The 20686-nt window shown below is 45.6% G+C and overlaps 1 protein-coding gene across 1 annotated transcript in view; it reads left to right on the forward strand.

Annotated features, from left to right (window-relative positions):
* Positions 1-8347, forward strand: part of LOC141126572 (vomeronasal type-2 receptor 26-like) — a 143414-nt gene extending 135067 nt beyond the window's left edge. The window contains exons 3-4 of the mRNA XM_073612494.1: positions 1118-1241; positions 7458-8347. Of these exons, the coding sequence (XP_073468595.1) occupies positions 1118-1241; positions 7458-8347 (1014 nt within the window). The remainder of the gene's footprint in view (positions 1-1117; positions 1242-7457) is intronic.
* Positions 8348-20686: the final 12339 nt, after the last annotated feature.

Genomic DNA, 20686 nt, shown 5'->3' on the forward strand with positions numbered 1-20686 from the left:
TAGCTGCCCTTTGTCATAGACTTCTATTATATCCTGTAGGTGTGGGGCACTTTCTGAAAGCGTATCAAAACTCCTGCATTCAGAAAGTGCAGCAAACCCGCAGGATATAATAAAAGTCTATTGCTAAGTGCAGCAAACCCCCAGGCAAGCTACAGGTACACCGCACTGCACCCCCGGTGTGGGTAAGCTGTAGCACATCACTGTAAAAGCAGCCTTATACTAATATGCTCTGTGTATTGCTTCACATTGACCTGAAGATCTCTTCCTCCTGCTGATGGCACCACTCTGGAGACTGCTAGCTGGGAGTAGAGGTGGAGTGCAGTTGGTGTCACTCGGTATGGGACAGGAACCGGCACTACAGAGGACACATTGGATTATGCGGCTCTTCCTCCCTACTACACCTCCAACTTTGCAATTAGTCCCTGTGCACTGCACTCTTTGTGATGTTCTGGAATGATGGATAAGCAAGCCCAGACCACCATCTACCAGTCACCTGTCTGTGATCAACAGGTTGCTGACTAGGGTTGGCACCTGTCCGGGATTCACCCGGACAGTTTGGGTTTTAAATCATGTGTCCGGGTTTCAGTCCACCTGAAACCCGACACAATATTCAAATAGGAATGTGGCTAAGAACTGGGCCTGATAGGAGGGTGAGGAGGCACTATGCACGCCACATTACTATTCTCTTTGGAGCTCACAAAGGTGTCCCAGGTCTGTTACAATCCTATAGGGCAGGGGTCTCCAGACTACGGCCCTCCAGTGGTTCAGGAACTACAATTCCCATCATGCCTAGTCATGTCTGTGAATGTCAGAGTTTTACAATCCCTCATGGGATGTTTAGTTCCGCAACAGCTGGAGGGCCGTAGTTTGGAGACCACTGCTATAGGGTATGCTAAAAAAAAATGTTTTTGTTGTGCGCCGCTTGGCTTGAAGAAAAAGCGGCAACCCTATTGCTGACCCCCCGCCTGATTGGATATCAAACCTGAAGAATTCAACTTGAACCCATGGTGAAGACAAAGCCAAACCTCATTTGTAACACTTTTGAAAAGCCTCATGAAATATGAAGGATCTTTAAAATATAATAATATTAATAATAATAATAATATCTGATTTTCAGGTCACAGTATCTCGATGTTCGAATCCTTGTATTCCCGGCACCAGAAAAAAGTTTGGATCTTCAATTCATAAATGTTGCTATGAGTGTGTCTCATGTCCAGAAGGAGAGATCTCCAACATTTCTGGTAAGGTTTGTATTTGTCTTTATGAAGTCCTGTACATCTCTGTCATCCCATGTTTTATCCTTTTATAGACCGATTCCGGCACTCCTCTCCTACATGTAAAAATCATCGTAACAAAATTGTGTCCAAAATAAATATTTAAATACTAATAGCGCTTTAATATTCTGAAAGTCTTTCAAACTTGATACACAGTCCACTTTTGACAAAATAGGCAGCCAAAATGTGAGAAAGATGAAGGAAAATCAGCTCCAAAAGAGAAATGTTCAGGGTAAATTATAATTAATTACTCCAGACGATTAACCATCACCGCGATGCTTGAATGACAATCCCCCAAAAGAAATTTACTTACCAGATATTACTGGATTTATTGCATATCTCTGGGTATGTTGTTATCAGCAAGCCTCTGTGAATTTTCGTGACAAGCAAAAAAAAATAAGGGTGCACATAGCGCAATCCAATTTTCCAAAAGGTATGTTTATTTAATAAACCCTCATAGATGTACACTTACAATAAAAACATAAGTTAAAAGCGTAAGTAAAATTATACTTGTGAAGTCACTCCCTCCTGATGTACCTCTTCACCGCTACAGTCGTGATCCCGGGTAAGGTAAACTGGAGAGCCAACAGCTTGATTCAATGGCATGGGTTGCTGCGTGATCAGGCCCTGAATCATTGAATCAATCATTGAATCAAGCTGTTGGCTCTCCAGTTTACCTTACCCGGGATCACGGCTGTAGCGGTGAAGAGGTACATCAGGAGGGAGCGACTTCACAAGTATAATTTTACTTACGCTTTTAACTTATGTTTTTATTGTAAGTGTACATCTATGAGGGTTTATTAAATAAACATACCTTTTGGAAAATTGGATTGCGCTATGTGCACCCTTATTTTCTTGCTTGTCACAAAAAAAAGATATGCAATAAATCCAGTAATATCTGGTAAGTAATTTCCTTCATTTTCTCACATTTTGGCTGCCAATTTTGTCAAAAGTGGACTGTGTATCAAGTTTGAAAGACTTTCAGAATATATAAGCGCTATTAGTGTTTAAATATTTATTTTGGACACAATTTTGTTACATGTTTTTTATTATAGTAGCAGCTTGGTTGATATTGTATCTTCACCGTGAGTGCTGAGGGAGAGATACCTATAGTTGTTTGATTATTTCTCAATTTTTGTCAATGTAAAAATCATCATTTTTTTGCTAGAAAATTACTTAAAGCTTCCAAACATTTTATATGTTCTTTTTTAGTCGAGACCTTTAAGAATAAAATGGTGGTCATTGCAACTTTTTGTGTCACATGGTATTTGTACAGCAATTTTTCAAATGCAACCTCCCTGTCTACCCCTCTGCCCCCTTGTCCATTCTGCTGCCCCCCCTGTACATACTGCTACCTCCCTGTCTACCCCTCTGCCCCCTTGTCCATTCTGCTGCCCCCCTGTCCATCCTGCTACCTCCTTGTCTACCCCTCTGCCCCCTTTTACATTCTGCTGCCCCCCTGTCCATCCTGCTACCTCCCTGTCTACCCCTCTACCCCCTTGTCCATTATGCTGCCCCCTGTCCATCCTGCTACCTCCCTGTCTACCCCTCTGCCCCCTTGTCCATTTTGCTGCCCCCTGTCCATCCTGCTACCTCCCTGTCTACCCCTCTGCCCCCTTGTCCATTCTGCTGCCCCCTGTCCATCCTGCTACCTCCCTGTCTACCCCTCTGCCCCCTTGTCCATTCTGCTGCCCCCTATCCATCCTGCTACCTCCCTGTCTGCCCCTCTGCCCCCTTGTCCATTTTGCTGCCCCCCCTGTCCATCCTGCTACCTCCCTGTCTACCCCTCTGCCCCTTGTACATTCTGCTTCCCCCCTGTCCCTCCCGCTGCCCCTTTGTCCATTTGGCTGGCCCCCTGTTCATTCTGCTGCCCCATTTTGCTGCCCCCTGTCCATTCTGCTGCTCCTTGGCTACCCCCTGTACATCCTTCTGCCACTTTAAACCACCCAAAAGTGTCCAAGGTACTTTTACAATGTACAGGTGATACTCAAAAAATTAGAATAACATGAAAAAGTTAATTTATTTCACTAATGCAACTTAAAAGGTGAAACTAATATATGAGATAGACTCATTACATACAAAGCAAGATAGTTCAAGCCGTGATTTGTCATAATTGTGATGATTATGGCTTACAGCTCATGAAAACCCCAAATCCACAATCTCAGAAAATTAGAATATTACATGCAATAAATAAAACAAGGATTGTACATAGAACAATATCGGACTTCTGAAAAGTATAAGCTTCCATATGTACTCAGTACTTGGGCCCTTTTGCAGCAATTACTGCCTCAATGCGGTGTGGCATGGAAGCTATCAGCCTGTGACACTGCTGAGGTGTTATGGAAGACTAGCATGCTTCAATAGCGGCCTTCAGCTCTTCTACATTGTTCGATCCCATGTCTCTCATCTTTCTCTTGGCAATGCCCCATAGATTCTAGAGTTTGAGTTCGAGTTTGCTGGCCAATCAATCACAGTAATCCCACGGTCATTGAACCAGGTTTTGGTGCTTTGGGCAGGTGCCAAGTCCTGCTGGAAAATGAAGTCAGCATCCCCATAGAGCTCGTCTGCGGAAGGAAGCATGAAGTGCTACAAAATCTCCTGGTAAATGGCTGCGTTGACCCTGGACTTATTGAAGCACAGTAGACCAACACCAGCAGATGACATGGCTCCCCAAATCAACACAGACTGTGCAAACTTCACACTGGACTTCAAGCATCTTGCAGTGTGTGCCTCTCCATTCTTCCTCCATACTCTGGCTCCTTGGTTTCCAAATGAAATGCAAAATTTGTTCCCATCAGAAAAGAAGACTTTGGACCACTGAGCAACAGACCAGGTGTGTTTTTCTTTAGCCCAGGTAAGACGCTTCTGACATTGTTTGTTGTTCAGGAGTGGATTGACAAGAGGAATGCAACATTTGAACCCTGTGTCCAGGATCTATCTGTGTGTGGTGGCTCTTGATGCACTGACTCCAGCCTCAGTCCACTCCTTGGGAAAGTCCCCAACACTTTTGAATGGCCTTTTCCTGACAATCCTCTCCAGGCTGCCGTCATCCCGGCTGCTTGTGCACCTTTTTCTTCCCCACTTTTCCCTTCCACATAACTTTCTATTAATGTGCTTTGATACAACACTTTGGGAACATTCAACTTCTGTTGCAATTACCTTTTGAGGCTTTCCCTCCTTATGAAGGGTGTCAATGATGGTTTTCTGCACAACTGTCAGGTCAGCAGTCTTTCCCATGATTGAGATGCCTACTGAACCAGACTGAGAGACCATTTAAAGGCTCAGGAACCCTTTGTAGGTGTTCTGGCTTAATTATCTGATTAGATTGGGACACTTTGAGCCTAGAATATTCCACCTTTTCACAATATTCTAATTTTCTGAGATTGTGGATTTGGGGTTTTCATGAGCTGTAAGCCATAATCATCACAATTATGACAAATCACGGCTTGAACTATCTTGCTTTTGCATGTAATCAGTCTATCTCATATATTAGTTTCACCTTTTAAGTTGCATTAGTGAAATAAATGAACTTTTTCACAATATTCTAATTTTTCGAGTATCACCTGTATACTACAAAAATAAAAAATAAACATTGCTGTGCACCAGAAAAGTGTTTGGGTTCGGCTTGAAGAAAAGGTGGCAACCCTAAATGAAAGGTCCTCTTTATGGAGAGATCTGGGGTCTATCTCTCCTCTAGGCTGGAAAGATTGTGATAAAAAAAAAAGCAATTTCATCCTTTCCACTTGAACACACGGCAGTGTTTACAACTGCTGGGGCCGGACATGATGTCATAACACCACGTCCAGCCTTCGAAGGTCATAGAGACTGCTGGGGACCATCTGGTCCTTGGTATTCTCTATGGTGAACTTCCACCGCCAGCCGATTCCTTCTCCGGATCGCCGATCACACGAGCAAGTCATTAGAAGCACCAGAAGGGGCGACTGGAGGGTGGACATCCTCTTCCGCCGCCTGTTAAAACAATCAAGCAGCTGAACAGCTATGATTGTTTTTTATTATGCAGGGAATTGGCGGCAGAAAAAAAAGATATTTGAATGATGACTGTAGCTGCACCCGTCATCCTGATATCACCAGTGAAAGCCCAGGACGTCATATGATGTACTGCGGGCGGGAAGTGATATAAGGGCCAGTTTATAATACATGCAGTCCAGTGCGTTTTTTTTTCTTGTAACAGTGGCAGCCCGTCCATAGGGGGCACACAGGCATCACTGCCCCCTATCCATGAGTACGCCCCCTAATCTACATGCAGGGCACTTGATCGCATGAGTTTCAATGTTTTTCTTTTTTTTTTTTTTTTTTTTAGAAGCACGTGGTTAGAGCCTGAGGCTCTAATTGGCTGCAAAAAAGGGTGCACTGCGCCCCAGACCCACCCAGTTGTGAGACATTGGCGAATGAATATTCCGAAGACCCGATTGGCCAGAAGGAGAAGACGGAGGCCGGGACACGGAAGAGACAGAGGGGGGGGGAGTCGCCGCCGTTGATGGATTCAAACATGGCAAAGAGCCTGACCTGCACAGGGTAAGTGGGCCGGCGACCGGAGGGGGGTATGGTGCGCAGTGGTGGGCTGGAGTGATGGGGGGGTGGGGTCCGGAGTCCAGTCCATCTGCCACCCCCCAATTGATAAAGCACCAGTCACCACTGGATTGTAATAATTGTGGAAGACAATAGAACAATAAGAAAACTTCACAGCAGCTGAAATGTAAAGACTGATCAGGTCCATTAGAGATACACTATATTACCAAAAGTATTGGGACACCTGCCTTTACACGCAAATTTAATGACATCCCAGTCTAAGTCCGTAGGGTTCAATATTGAGTTGGCTCCACCCTTTGCAGCTATAACAGCTTCAACACTTCTGGGAAGGCCGTCCACAAGGTTTAGGAGGGTGTCTATGGGAATGTTTGACCATTCTTCCAGAAGAGCATTTGTGAGGTCAGGCACTGATGTTGGAGGAGAAGGCCTGGCTCACAGTCTCCATTCTAATTTATCCCAAAGGTGTTCTATCAGGTTCAGATCAGGACTCTGTGCAGGCCAGTCAAGTTCCTCCACCCCAAACTCGCTCATCCATGTCTTTATGGACCTTGTTTGTGCACTGGTCCAAATCATTTGGTGGAGGGGGATTATGGTGTGGGGGGGAGGGGGGATTATGGTGTGGGGTTGTTTTTCAGCAATTGGACTTGGCTCCTTAGTTCCACTGAAGGGAACTCTTAAGACGTCAGCATACCAAGACATTTTGGACAATTTCATGCTCCCAACTTTGTGGGAACAGTTTGGAGATGGTCCCTTCCTGTTCCAACATGACTGTGCACCAGTGCAAAAAGCAAGGTCCATAATGACATGGATGAGCGAGTTTGGGGTGGAGCAACTTGACTGGCCTGCACAGAGTCCTGACCTCAACCCAATAGAACACCTTTGGGATGAATTAGAGTGGAGACTGCGAGCCAGGCCTTCTCATCCAACATCAGTGCCTGACCTCACAAATGCTCTTCTGGAAGAATTGTCAAACATTCCCATAGACACCCTCCTAAACCTTGTGGACGGCCTTCCCAGAAGAGGTGAAGCTGTTATAGCTGCAAAGGGCGGAGCCAACTCAATATTGAACCCTACGGACTAAGACTGGGATGTCATTAAAGTTCATGTGTGTGTAAAGGCAGGCGTCCCAATACTTTTGGTAATATAGTGTATATATAAGTGCTGGAGCTCATGTCATCAATAAGACGACACAGATATCTTCTAGATTTTTGTCATTGTTTCTGTGTGCTGTAATGTCTGTTTCTGTTGTGTTTAACCCCTTCAATACCGGACACTTCGCCCCCTTCCTGTCCAGGCCAATTTTCAGCTTTCAGCACCCTCACACTTTGAATGACAATTACTCAGACACATTTCTCTTTGTTACTGTTATAAAAATTTAGCAAATAAATAATCTTCCTTCATATATTTAGGCCAAAATGTATTCTGTTCCATTTCTTTGGTGAAAATACCCCAAATCAGTGTATATTATTTGTGTGAAAGTTATAGAGTCTACAGACTATGGGGTATATTGTATATGTGAAAATCGATCAATCCTGATGTAGTGACGGCCAATCTCATTTCGTGAGGCTCTAAAATGTACTGATTGAAACTCTGACCCCGATGTTCATTGTGTTTGTATTGTTCTTCTTGCAGACAGTGAAAACTGCATGAAATGTCCTGATGAAGAGTGGCCAAATGAGAAGAAGGATCGGTGTGTTCCAAGACTGGTGGAATTTCTCTCCTACACTGATACCATTGTTGTAGTATTTTCGGCTGTCTCCATCCTCTGTTGTCTTCTGACTGGTTTAATATTGAGGATATTTATACATTACCAGGACACCCCCATTGTTAAAGCTAATAACCGGAACCTGAGCTATCTTCTCCTGGTCTCCATCATGCTGAGCTTCCTCTGTGTCTTCTTGTTCCTCGGCCATCCAGTAGATGTGACCTGCATGCTCCGTGTCACCTCTTTTGGTGTCATCTTCTCAGTTGCTGTCTCTTCTCTACTTGCTAAAAGTATCATGGTGTGTATTGCTTTTAAAGCCACCAAACCTGGGAGCCCCTGGAGGAAATGGATGGGAGCCAAACTATCCACTTTTATCATTTGTGTCTTATCACTGGTTCAAGTCATAATCTGTGTCACTTGGTTGTCTATTTCTCCTCCCTTCCAGGATCAGGACACTCACTCTTATCAGGGGAAGGTCATCATTCAGTGTAATGAGGGTTCAGTTATCGGCTTCTACTCTGTCCTGGGATATATGGGCCTTCTGGCAGCTGTGAGTTTCATTATCGCTTTTTTAGCCAGGACATTACCGGACAGTTTTAATGAAGCCAAGTACATCACCTTCAGCATGCTGGTGTTCTGCAGTGTCTGGATTGCCATGATCCCGGCCTATCTGAGTACCAGAGGGAAATACATGGTGGCTGTGGAGATTTTTGCTATAATAGCCTCAAGTTCTGGACTTCTTGGTTGTATATTTTTCCCAAAATGTTACATAATTCTGTTCAGACCTGACCTGAATACAAAAACATTTATCCACTAATAAGTATGGACCACGGCTGGGTTACCAGTAGTTATAGGATTATCTCTATTATTGTTAATTGTAGTATTTTGCTAATGTATTGATAATGAACATTATTAAATCTGAACATTTCATACTTACCTCTTAGGTGGGCGGTGGGTTTAATTTTTGTTCTGCACACTGCTGGGATCAGACATGTTGGGTTTGTTGGAATCCTTGTCTCCTGCGGGTTGTAGTGGTTCCTCCCACCAGCCGTTATATCATTAGAGAATAGTGTGGTCACTTAGTGAGGGGGAACCACAGAGAATAGAGGGGGACAAAGTATCCAAAACACCCTAAAGTGTCAGATACCCGAGATACCCATCACCCATCGCTCTTCAAGAGAGGGAAGATGTCACCCACCGCCTTCCAGAAAGATAAATAATGATGCCAATGTACTATGTGCAAACGAGAAGATCTGGACAGCCGCACTCCAGGAAGTAATAATCCAAGTTTCTTTATTTTAAAATCAGGAACACATCAGATACAGGACATCATAGACAGAGTGTACAGATCATAGGCTAACGCGTTTCACACTTGTCCAAGTGCTTACTCATAGCTCATGATGCCATTTTAGTTGCGGGATCAAATATCTATGTAGATGTATCTGTCTATATTAATAAATATATTTTGATTGGTAAATTCTAAAATGATTATTAATATTAGTTAAAGTTGATGAGAGCACGTTCTCAGTAATTTCACATTTTAAGTTACATAGTTACATAGTTACATAGTTACATAGTAGGTGAGGTTGAAAAAAGACACAAGTCCATCAAGTCCAACCTATGTGTGTGATTATGTGTCAGTATTGAATTGTATATCCCTGTATGTTGTGGTCATTCAGGTGCTTATCTAATAGTTTCTTGAAGCTATCAATGCTCCCCGCTGAGACCACCGCCTGTGGAAGGGAATTCCACATCCTTGCCTCTCTTACAGTAAAGAACCCTCTACGTAGTTTAAGATTAAACCTCTTTTCTTCTAATTTTAATGAGTGGCCACGAGTCTTGGTAAACTCTCTTCTGCAAAAAAGTTTTATCCCTATTGAGGGGTCACCAGTCCGGTATTTGTAAATTGAAATCATATCCCCTCTCAAGCGTCTCTTCTCCAGAGAGAATAAGTTCAGTGCTCGCAACCTTTCCTCATAACTAAGATCCTCCAGACCCTTTATTAGCTTTGTTGCCCTTCTTTGTACTCTTTGTACTCGCTCCATTTCCAGTACATCCTTCCTGAGGACTGGTGCCTAAGTGATAGGGTGACTTCATTTTAACTACTTGCTGACCGCGGCACGCACATATACATCGACAGAATGGCACAGGCAGGCAAATGGACGTACCTGTACTTCCCTTTGAATTTTGCCACCTATCGGGTGTGGGAGAGCGCCCGCGGGTCCCGCAAATTTGATGTGCGCCGGCAGCCCGCGATTGCGGCGAGTAATGGCAGAATGAGGAGATGTAAACAAGGCATTTCCCTGTTCTGCCTAGCAACATGACAGAGATCTACTGCTCCCTGTCATCGGGAGCAGTGATCTCTGTCATGTTGTAGTGAGCCCATCCCCCCCACAGTTAGAATCACTCTCTAGGACACACTTAACCCCTTGATCGCCCCCCTAGTTTTTAACCCCTTCCCTGCCAGTGACATTTATACACTAATCAGTGGCTATTTGTAGCTCTGATCACTGTATAAATGACAATGGTTCCAAAATAGTGTCAAAAGTGTCCGATGTGTCCGCCATAATAGTTAACCATTTGTGTTACAATGACTTTAATTGTACAGTAGGTGACCGCGATATTGTGTCAATCTCGCCGCACTTCTCGGCGAGATTTGACACCTACGAGCCCCGTCGCAGGAGCCAGCGCCGAGATGGCTCACTCATCGGGAAAGGAAAACGTTGTTTTCCTCCCGCGATGAGTGACAGGCAGCGCTGACAGCTGTCTAGTATGAATCCTGAGGCGGGAACACCGCGCCAAATTTTAAATGAAAAAACCGGCGTGGGTTCCCCCCTCGGGGGCATACCAGGCCCTTAGGTCTGGCGTGGATTGTAAGGGGAACCCCCTATGCCGAAAAATCGGCGTGGGGGTCCCCCCCAAATCCATACCAGACCCTTATCCGAGCACGCAGCCCGGCCGGCCAGGAAGGGGGGTGGGGACGAGCGAGCGCCCCCCCCCCCTCCTGAGCCGTACCAGGCCGCACGCCCTCAACATGGGGGGGTGGGTGCCTTGGGGGAGGGGGGTGCCCTGCGGCCCCCCCACCCCAAAGCACCTTGTCCCCATGTTGATGAGGACAAGGGCCTCTTCCCGACAACCCTGGCCGTTGGTTGTCGGGGTCTGCGGGCGGGGGGCTTATCGGAATCCGGGAGCCCCCCCTTAATAAGGGGGCCCCCAGATCCCGGCCCCCCACCCTGTGTAAATGAGTTTGGGGTACATGGTACCCCTACCCATTCACCTAGGCAAAAGTGTCAATATAAAAAAAAACACACTACACAGGTTTTAAGAATAATTTATTAGTCAGCTCCGGGGTCTTCTTCCGACTTCGGGGGGTCTCCTTCCGACTTCTCCCGGTGTTCGGCCTCTTCTCCCGGGCCCCGCCGCTATCTTCTTCCAGCTCTATTGCCAGCGAGGGGCCCGGTCTGCTGCCGCTGTCTTGTCGCCGCTGTCTTGCCGCCGCTGTCTCGCCGCCGCCGCTGTCTCTCCGCTTCTTCTCTTCTTTTCTTCTTCCCCGATGTTGACACGACGCTCTCTCCGGCTCGAATGCTGTGTGCGAGCTGCGGAGCCATTTATATAGGCGGTAACCCCGCCCCCTTACGAAGTCATGGTCCCAGCATGCGCAGGGACTCTGGCGTCATAAGGGGGCGTGGCTCTTCCTCCAGACTTTGGGCAGTGGCATCACTATGGGGGTGCGGGGGGTGCGGTCCGCACCAGGATGACACCCGCCAGAGGGGTGACACCAGGTTCGGCACCAGGCATTGCATTGAGAGGGGCACCATGGCTCCTTCCCTTCTGGGATCTCTGCTGTATCTCTTCAGCTCCCCGCGATGTGTGGGGGAAGGGGGAGGAGAGAGTGAGGTGGAGACACAGACAGTTAGCTCTTCAGTCCCAGATCCACTGATTCACTTCACAGGGGCTCATTACTGAGGATACCTGTCCTGCATGTGATTCAGGAACTGGTGCAGCAATCGCTCGCTATATTATTGTGATAGATACCTGCCTGCAGGCGGGCAAAGCAGGTAACACACTTAACAGCTGACGGAGCCTAGGAGCAGGAGAGCAGGGACATCTGTGTGGACAGAGCCGGACCTATATGTGTTCTGTCAATGTAGGGGATTTACACTACGGGGATTAAACTAGAGGGATTACAGTGGGAGAGGTTCCACTGTTACATTGGGGTGATTACACTGGGGAGGGGTTACACTTTTACACTGGGGGTGATTACATTGGGGGGATTTACATGGCAGAGTGCAATAGGGGATTATGTTGTGGGGGGGTTCCACTTTTACACTGGGGTGATTACATTGGGGGTGATTACATGGGGGGAGTTCAATAGGGGATTATGTTGGGGGATTACATTTGGGGGGTTCCACTTTTACACTGGGGGTCCACTTTTACACTGGGGTTCCACTTTTACACTGGGGGGATTACATTGGGGGTCCACTTTTACACTGGGGGATCCGCTTTTACACTGGGTGGATTACATTGGGGGGTTCCACTTTTACACTGGGGGGATTACATTGGAGGGGGTTCCACTTTTACACTGGGGGGTTCCACTTTTACACTGGGGGGATTACATTGGGGGTTCCACTTTTACACTGGGGGGATCCACTTTTACACTGAGGGGATTACATTGGGGGGTTCCACTTTTACATTGGGGGATTCCACTTTTACACTGGGGGTATTACATTAGGAGGATTTACATGGGGGAATACAATAGGGGATTATGCTGGGGACTTTACATAGGACAGGATTACATTGAGGGGGAGAGCTTTGGTGCAGTACACTATGGGGATTTACACAGAGAAGTACAATGGGGGGGTTTACACTATGAGGGATCAAACTGGGAGAGAACACTGGGGGGATTTACACAGGGGGAAATGCACATAGTTACATGGTTAGTAAGGTTGAATAAAGACACCAGTCCATCCAGTTCAATCTGAGTGAGTGTGGGTGCGTGTCTACAATTGTCTCTAACCTTATACATCGCATACTCACATCAGTCCCTACCCTCAATCCAAGGTCCCCATTCATATACTAGAGCCAATTTTGGACAGAAGCCAGTTAATATACCAGCATGTCTTTGGAGTGTGGGAGGAGACCGGAGTACCCGGAGGAAACCCAGGCAGGCACAGAGAGAACATGGAAACTCCAGGCAGGTAGTGTCGTGGTTGGGTTTTAAACCAGTGACCCTTCTTACTGCTAGGTGAGAGTGCTACCCACTACACCACTGTACCACCCAAACACTGCAGGGATTTTTCACTGGAGGGATAACACTATTACACCGGGAGGGTTACAGTGCGGGGGATTTACACTTGTGGGATTACACTGGGCTGCTCAGTCTAAAATGCTGGGGCCTATTTTTTTGGCCATGTCCGGGCATAGGGGACACCGTCAAATAAGAAGTGATATCCCATTGTGATGGTGTCACCCCCATCCATGACAGCACACGGATCGGCGCGCAAGCACAGCATTATTTACAGGGACCAGATTTGGGTGCCCACCATGATCATGCGCTGCCAACCTGAAACTAGCCTGCCCAGTGCCCTGCAGAGCACTGTGGCAGGCTAGACAGGAGAGAGTGTCTACTGCTGTGTCCTGCTCCTGCTGTCACTCTGCACCAGCAGGGCAGAGATCTGTGGATGGCTGAGGGGGGGAGCCGCACCGCGCCAATGAGCTAACCTGTTTTACCACACCAGGTGACACCAACCCTAGTGACGCCACTGACTCTGGGACCTTGATTTCCAAATGAAATTCAAAATTTTCCACGGTCTGTGAACCTCAGCAGTGCCACAGGCTGATCACCTCCATGCCACGCCGCATAGATGCCGTAATTCATGCAACAGTAGCCCCGACCAAGTACTGAGTGCGTACTATACTGTACATGGACAGACTTCTCACTAAGACAACATTTCTGTATTAAAAATCCTTTTTTTTATTGGTCTTATGTAATATTCTAATATTCTGAGAAACTGAATTTTGGGTTTTCACTAGCTGTAAGCCTTAACCACTTCAGCCCCGGAAGGATTTACCCTCTTCCTGACCAGAACACTTTTTACAATTTGGCACTGCGTCGCTTTAACTGCTAATTGCGCGGTCATGCAATGCTGTACTCAAACGAAATTTGTGTCCTTTTCTTCCCACAAATAGAGCTTTCTTTTGATGGTATTTGATCACTCCTGCGATTTTTATTTTTTGCGCTATAAACGGAAAAAGACCGAAAATTTTGAAAAAAACCCAATATTTTCTATTTTTTGTTATAAAAAAATCCATTAAACTCAATTTTAGTCATACATTTAGTCCAAAATGTATTCAGCCACATGTTTTTGGTAAAAAAAAATGTCAATAAGCGTATATTTATTGGTTTGCGCAAAAGTTATAGCGCCTACAAACTAGGGTACATTTTCTGGAATTTACACAGCTTTAGTTTATGACTTCCTATGTCGTTTTTTTGAGGTGCTAAAATGGCAGGGCAGTACAAAACCCCCATATGGGGTCATTTGGGGGGCTTTGTGCCATCTGGGCATTCCATGGCCTCCGAAACTGTGCTAGGCAGTGAAGAGTGAAATCAAAAATTTACGCCCTTAGAAAGCCTGAAGGCGGTGCTTGGTTTTCGGGGTCCCGTACGCGACTAGGCTCCCAAAAAGTCTCACACTTGTGGTATCCCCATACTCAGGAGAAGCAACAGAATGTATTTTGGGGTGTAATTCCACATATGCTCATGGCATGTTTGAGCAATATATCATTTAGTGACAACTTTGTGCAAAAAAAAAAAAAAAAATTTGGACTCGACATGCCTCTCAGCAAATAACTTGGGGTGTCTACTTTCCAAAATGGGGTCATTTGGGGGGGTTTTGAACTGTCCTGGCATTTTATGCACAACATTTAGAAGCTTATGTCACACATCACCCACTCTTCTAACCACTTGAAGACGAAGCCCTTTCTGACACTTTTTGTTTACTTGAAAACATTTTTTTTTTGCAAGAAAATTACTTTGAACCCCGAAACATTATATATTTTTTTAAATGCCCTACAGATTAAAATGTTGGGTGTTTCATTTTTTTTTTCACATAGTATTTGCGCAGCGATTTTTCAAACGCATTTTTTTTGGGGAAAAAACACACTTTTTTAAATTTTAATGCACTAAAACACACTATATTGCCCAAATGTTTGATGAAATAAAAAAGATGATCTTAGGCCGAGTACATGGATACCAAACATGACATGCTTTACAATTGCGCACAAACGTGCAGTGGCGACAAACTAAATACATTTTTAAAAGCCTTTATAGGTTACCACTTTAGATTTACAGAGGAGGTCTACTGCTAAAATTACTGCCCTCGATCTGACCTTCGTGGTGATACCTCACATGCATGGTGCAATTGCTATTTACATTTGACGCCAGACCAACGCTTGCGTTCACGTTTGCGCAAGAGCAGGGGGGGACAGGGGTGCTTTTTTTTTTTGTTTGTTTTTTTATCTTATTTTTAAACTGTTCCTTTATTTTTTTTTTAATCATATTTATTGTTATTTCAGGGGTTTATTAGACCCTAGATCTCTCCTCTGCCCTTAAAGCATCTGACCACACCAAGATCAGTGTGATAAAATGCTTTCCCAATGGCGCTGTTTACATCCGGCGAAATCTAAGTCATGAAATGCTCGTAGCTTCCGGTTTCTTAGGCCATAGAGATGTTTGGAGCCACTCTGGTCTCTGATCAGCTCTATGGTCAGCTGGCTGAATCACCGGCTGCATTCTCAGGTTCCCTGTTGAGACAGGAGAGCCAGAGAAAAACACGGAACATTGATGGGGGGGGCATTCCCTCCAACTGCTTGTAAAAGCAGTCTAGAGGCTAATTAGCCACTAGGATTGCTTTTACATGAAAGCCGATCGCTGGCTGAAAACAATGATACCAAGATGATACCTAAACCTGCAGGTATCATTCTGGTATAACCACTCAAAGTTCAACAACATACCAGTACATTGCTGGTCCTTGTTGGGCATATATTGTAATCCTTTTTTTCATGCAGCCTGTGGGCTGAACGAAAAAAAGATATTGATCGGTAGGTATGCCCACCATTAGAATACCTTCCTTCATCCTCCCACTTCTAATGATGGGCATACATGCACCATTTATATATGCCGAAGCATGGGGGCATCCGCCCCAATTGTGAGGAGCAAATTGCTCCCCTGCACCTGCTGCCCCCACGCTTCGGCATATATCACCTCCCACAGCGCTGGAGTCACGGCTTTATGTATCGTGGGAGCAAACGCTGTTGCTGTCAAGATAAATAAATCCGCGCTGCAGCTGAATGGCTTACCTGAAGACAAAAAAATGGTTAACAATAAAACACAGTAAACAGTAAAGTATGAAAAATTCCATACCTGAAAAGCAAACATGATAAAACATAATAACAATAAAACATTGCAGAATAGAATACAGTAAAAAAGAGCAGAACAATAGAGAGAGAATAGAGAGAGAGAGAGAGCAATAAAACAACAACTATTTTTTTTATTTTTTTATTTTATATATTTTTTTGTGTTTTTTTTTTTTTTTTTACACTTTTTTTGTAACTAACTTTTATAACTGTAACCGGTTCTAGGTTTGGGTCTCTCAAAATGTGATGGCATCTTGGGAGACCCTGTGAAAGTGTGTCCTAGTCTGTGCAATGCTGTACCCTACGCTAATACTCAACTAGTGAATGGTAGCGTTCGAAACATTCACCAATGCAAAGACCAGGATTGTCAGGACAGGAGGGACAATAATAGCGGGTGTCACGCCTATATCCGTGCTTGCTGCAGACACGACATCTTTTTTGGGGGGGTTCATTGGGTAGGGGTACTCGGGAGGACATAAAGAAAATGCCTCTCATGCAGCCGACTGCATTTGGTTGGGGATGTGAATGGGGGAAGTACGGGTGCTGCAGAAGTGGTGGGTTCCCAATTATTAGGATTGGCGAATGCAGCAGGAAAGGCACTATGGGCACGACGGGCCTGTTTGTCTTCTTCTTGGTGGCAGCGGGACACTACTTGTGCTTGCCACCTCACCAGCTTGAACTGCACTTATGGGACTCGCCACGTCACCAAGTGTTACTGCAGTGCTGGTTTGACTACGACCGGGGTGTACTAGGCCGCTGGTGCTTGCCAGTTCACCAAAACGCTACCAAAAAAAACTGTTAGCGATCGCAGGGATCAGGCCTGACTCTGTGAATGATGCAGTTATGTGTTTAGTGTTTTGTAAGTGACAGTGATCGATCGATACTGCACTTGAGTGGGCTGGGCTGGGTGGAGGGGCAAAACGCAGGTGCTAGCAGGAATCTGGGCTGATCCCGCTAACACTGCGTTTTTGGGAACCCTAAACTGCTGTGGACGTTAGTATAGATCTGATCGGATCAGATATTGATCCGTTCAGATACTATACCACTAAGGGAGGTGTATGCTGCATGCGTGGGTGTTAGCGGTACTGGCACTAACCTGACGCTGCCTGGGGGACGCAGACCCTATCTGACCCTAAAACCTAACTGATATCACCCTCTGGGCGATCAGGGGGTTAAACCTTTATTAGGTAATAAATGGCGTGTGCCCAGACACTATACAAAATAAACTAACTAACCAGCGTCACCCTTCACAGTTATACTGTGATCACTGCTGAAAGGGTTAACTAGGGGGCAATCAAGGGGTTAAAACATTTACTAGGTAGTATATGGGGGTCCCTGACACTATAAAACGCTGACGGCGAACCTATATATTTACCTCCCTAACTAGCGTCACCAGTGACACTAATACAGCGATCAGAAAAAAAGTGATCGCTTAGTGACACTGGCGATGGGGGGTGATCAAGGTGTTGAAACTTTATTACGGGGGCTAGGGGGGTACCCTAGACCTAAAGGGGGCTAACACTAACTGCCCTACCACTTATAACTGTCACAAAATAACACCAATGTAATAATCAGGAAAAAAAAACTGCTAATGGTGTCACTGTGACAGGGGGGGTGATCAGGGGGTGATCGGGGGGTGATATGTGTGCCTAGTGTGTTTTACTGTAAGTGTAGTGTTGTGCCCGCGGGAAGCAGATCACGTACCAGGTACGTGATTTTGCCTGCCCGTGCCATTCTGCCGCAGTATAACTGCGTTAGGCGGTTCGGCAAGTGGTTAATATATTCTTCTTTCCCTGCTTCTTCTTCCATCTTCTTCTGGTCTTCCTTTGTTTTTCTTCTTCCTCCATCTTGTTCTTCCCCCGCTTCCTCTATCTGCCTCTGCTTCTTCCACCGGTCTTCTCCTCTGGTATTCTCCTCTGGCATCTTCCTCTGGCTTGTTCTTCCCCGCTTCGTCCTCCGGACGATCCGCCTCAATGGGAGTCTCCCGCTGTGTGACGCTTCTGTTCTTGTGACAGATCTTATATAACTGAGGGAGGGGCCACCCGGTGACCCCGCCCCCCTCTGATGCACGGGGACATCCCTATGGAGGAAGATGCTGGAGGAGAAGACCGGAGGAAGATGCCAAAGGAGAAGACCGGAGGAAAAAGCAGAGAAAGATAGAGGAAGAGGCGGGGGAAGAACAAGATGGAGGAAGAAGAAGAAAACCGAAGGAAGACCAGAAGAAGATGGAAGACGAACCGGGGAAAGAAGAAGAAATTAATAAAGGAATTGTCAAAAAACGGCTATTGTCTTTTTTAACATTTTTGACACTTTTTTGTGAAATGGTAGGGGTACATTTGTACCCCATTGCCATTTCACACAGGGGGGAGGCCGGGATCTGGGGGTCCCCTTGTTAAAGAGGGGGTTCCAGATTCTGATAAGCCCCCCGCCTGTAGACCCCCACAACCACCGGGCAAAGGTTGTGGGGATGAGGCCCTTGTCCCCATCAACATGGGGACATCCTCCCCATGTTGAGGGCATGTGGCCTGGTACGGTTCAGGAGGAGGGGGGGCACTCTCTCATCCCCCTCTCTTCCTGCGGTCTGCCAGGTTGCGTGCTCAGATAAGGGTCTGGTATGGATTTTGAGGGGGACCCCATGCCATTTTCTTTTTAATTTTGGTGCGGGGTTCCCCTTAATATCTATACCAGACCTGAAGGGCCTGGTATGGAATTTGGGGGGACCCCCACGCATTTTTTTTTAAATTTTGGTTTGGGGTTCCCCTTTAATATTCATACCAGACCCAAAGGGCCTGGTAATGGACTGTGGGGGAATTCCATGCCATTTTTTTAATGACTTTTATGTACATTGCGGGACCCGACAACAGCCGCGAGCACTTTTAAATGACTTTTTTTCCTTTAGAAATGTCATTTTGCTGTGGTACTGTTCTAAACACGGGAAACATGCGCCACTTTACAAGCATACTATAGACACCCCCCAGGTACAAAATTTAAAGGAATATTTCACTTCTATTGTTTCACTTTAAACATTATTAAAATCACTGCTCCCGAAAAAACGGGCCTTTTTAAAACTTTTTTTTTGCATTGATACATGTCCCCTGGGGCAGGACCCGGGTCCCCAAATGCTTTTTATGACAATAACTTGCATATTAACCTTTAAAATTAGCGCTTTGATTATTCATGTTCGTGTCCCATAGACTTTAACGGTGTTCAAACACATTTTTTGCCTGTTCGCATGTTCTGCTGTGAACTGAACCGGGAGGGTGTTCGGCTCATCCCTAGCGCCAAGGTCTGATCGGTTCAAGCAACCATCGCCCACGTCTGCATTACATGGTGCAGGAATATCTTGGGGCAAGAGCAGACTTGGAGACCTTTCCAAAACACCATCCACTGGGTTACTGTGTCTTGAGGAGGGACCACTGGCCAGAACTCGCTCAATATGCAATTGAGCTACTGGTCTGTCCTGCATCCAGCATTCTTTCTGAACGCACATTCAGTGCTGCTGGAGGGTTTGTAACGGATCATAGAGTGTGCCTGTCCACAGACTCAGTTGATAGGCTCAAATTCATAAAAATGAATTAGTCTTGGATCAGCAGCAGCTATCAGCAGCTGATGCTGATATAACTGATTGCTTTTTCTATGGATGTGGGATCCCTTGAAGACTGCCTATGCTGAGTGACTATCCTATTCCTCCTCAATCATGATGATGCTAGCTGACCAACAATATTTTTGGCTTAGGGCACCACCACCACTGGCTAATGTCCAATTTTTCTGCCCCTGTTTAACAGGGGCATGTAATTACAATTTTTGATCAAATATTTCACAGCAGAGCCCCTTCCTGCGCCCAACAAGCGTAATTGTGAGGGGTTACAGTGTTGTGGCACCACCACCCAAGGCCCAATTTAGCAGCCCCTGTTTAACAGGGGCATGTAATTACAATTTTTGATCAAATATTTCATAGCAGGGCCCGTTCCTGCGCTCAACAAGCGTAACTGTGAGGGGTTACAGTGTTGTGGCACCACCACCGCCACCCAAGGCCCAATGTAGCTGCCCCTTTTTAACATAGGCATCTAATTACAATTTTTGATAAAATATTTCACAGCAGGGCCCGTTCCTACACTCAACAAGCATAACTGTGAGGGGTTACAGTGTTCTGGCACCACCAACACCTAAGGCCCAATTTTCTGCAGAGTATATAGGGCAGCCTGTATAGTATATATATTCCTGTTCAGAGTATATAGTGCCTGGGGCCCCCCCACGCCATTTTTTTTTTTTAATTTTTGGTGTGGGGTTCCCCTTAATATCCATACCAGACCCAAAGATCTTTGTAACGGGCTGGGGGGGACCCATGTCATTTTTCTCAATGATTTTCATGTATATTGCCGGGACCCGACAATACATTACAGCCGCAAGTAGTTTTAACTGACTTTTTTTCCTTTAGGAATGTAATTTTGCTGTGGTATTGTTCTAAACACTGTGCCACTTTACAGGCATACTATAGACACTTCATAGATATTTCATGTTTATTGTTTCACTTTAAGCATTCTTAAAATCCCTGCTCCCGAAAAAAAGTCTGTTTTTAAAACCTTTTTTTGCATTGATACATGTCCCCTGGGGCAGGACCCAGGTGCCCAAACAATTTTTAGGGCAAAAACTTGCATATAAGCCTTTAAAATTAGCACTTTTTATTTTTCATGTTTGTGTCCCATAGACTTTAACGGTGTTCGAACAAACTTTTCGGCAT

This window comes from Aquarana catesbeiana, linkage group LG02 (assembly GCF_042186555.1).
Source record: "Aquarana catesbeiana isolate 2022-GZ linkage group LG02, ASM4218655v1, whole genome shotgun sequence".
NCBI lineage: Eukaryota > Metazoa > Chordata > Amphibia > Anura > Ranidae > Aquarana > Aquarana catesbeiana.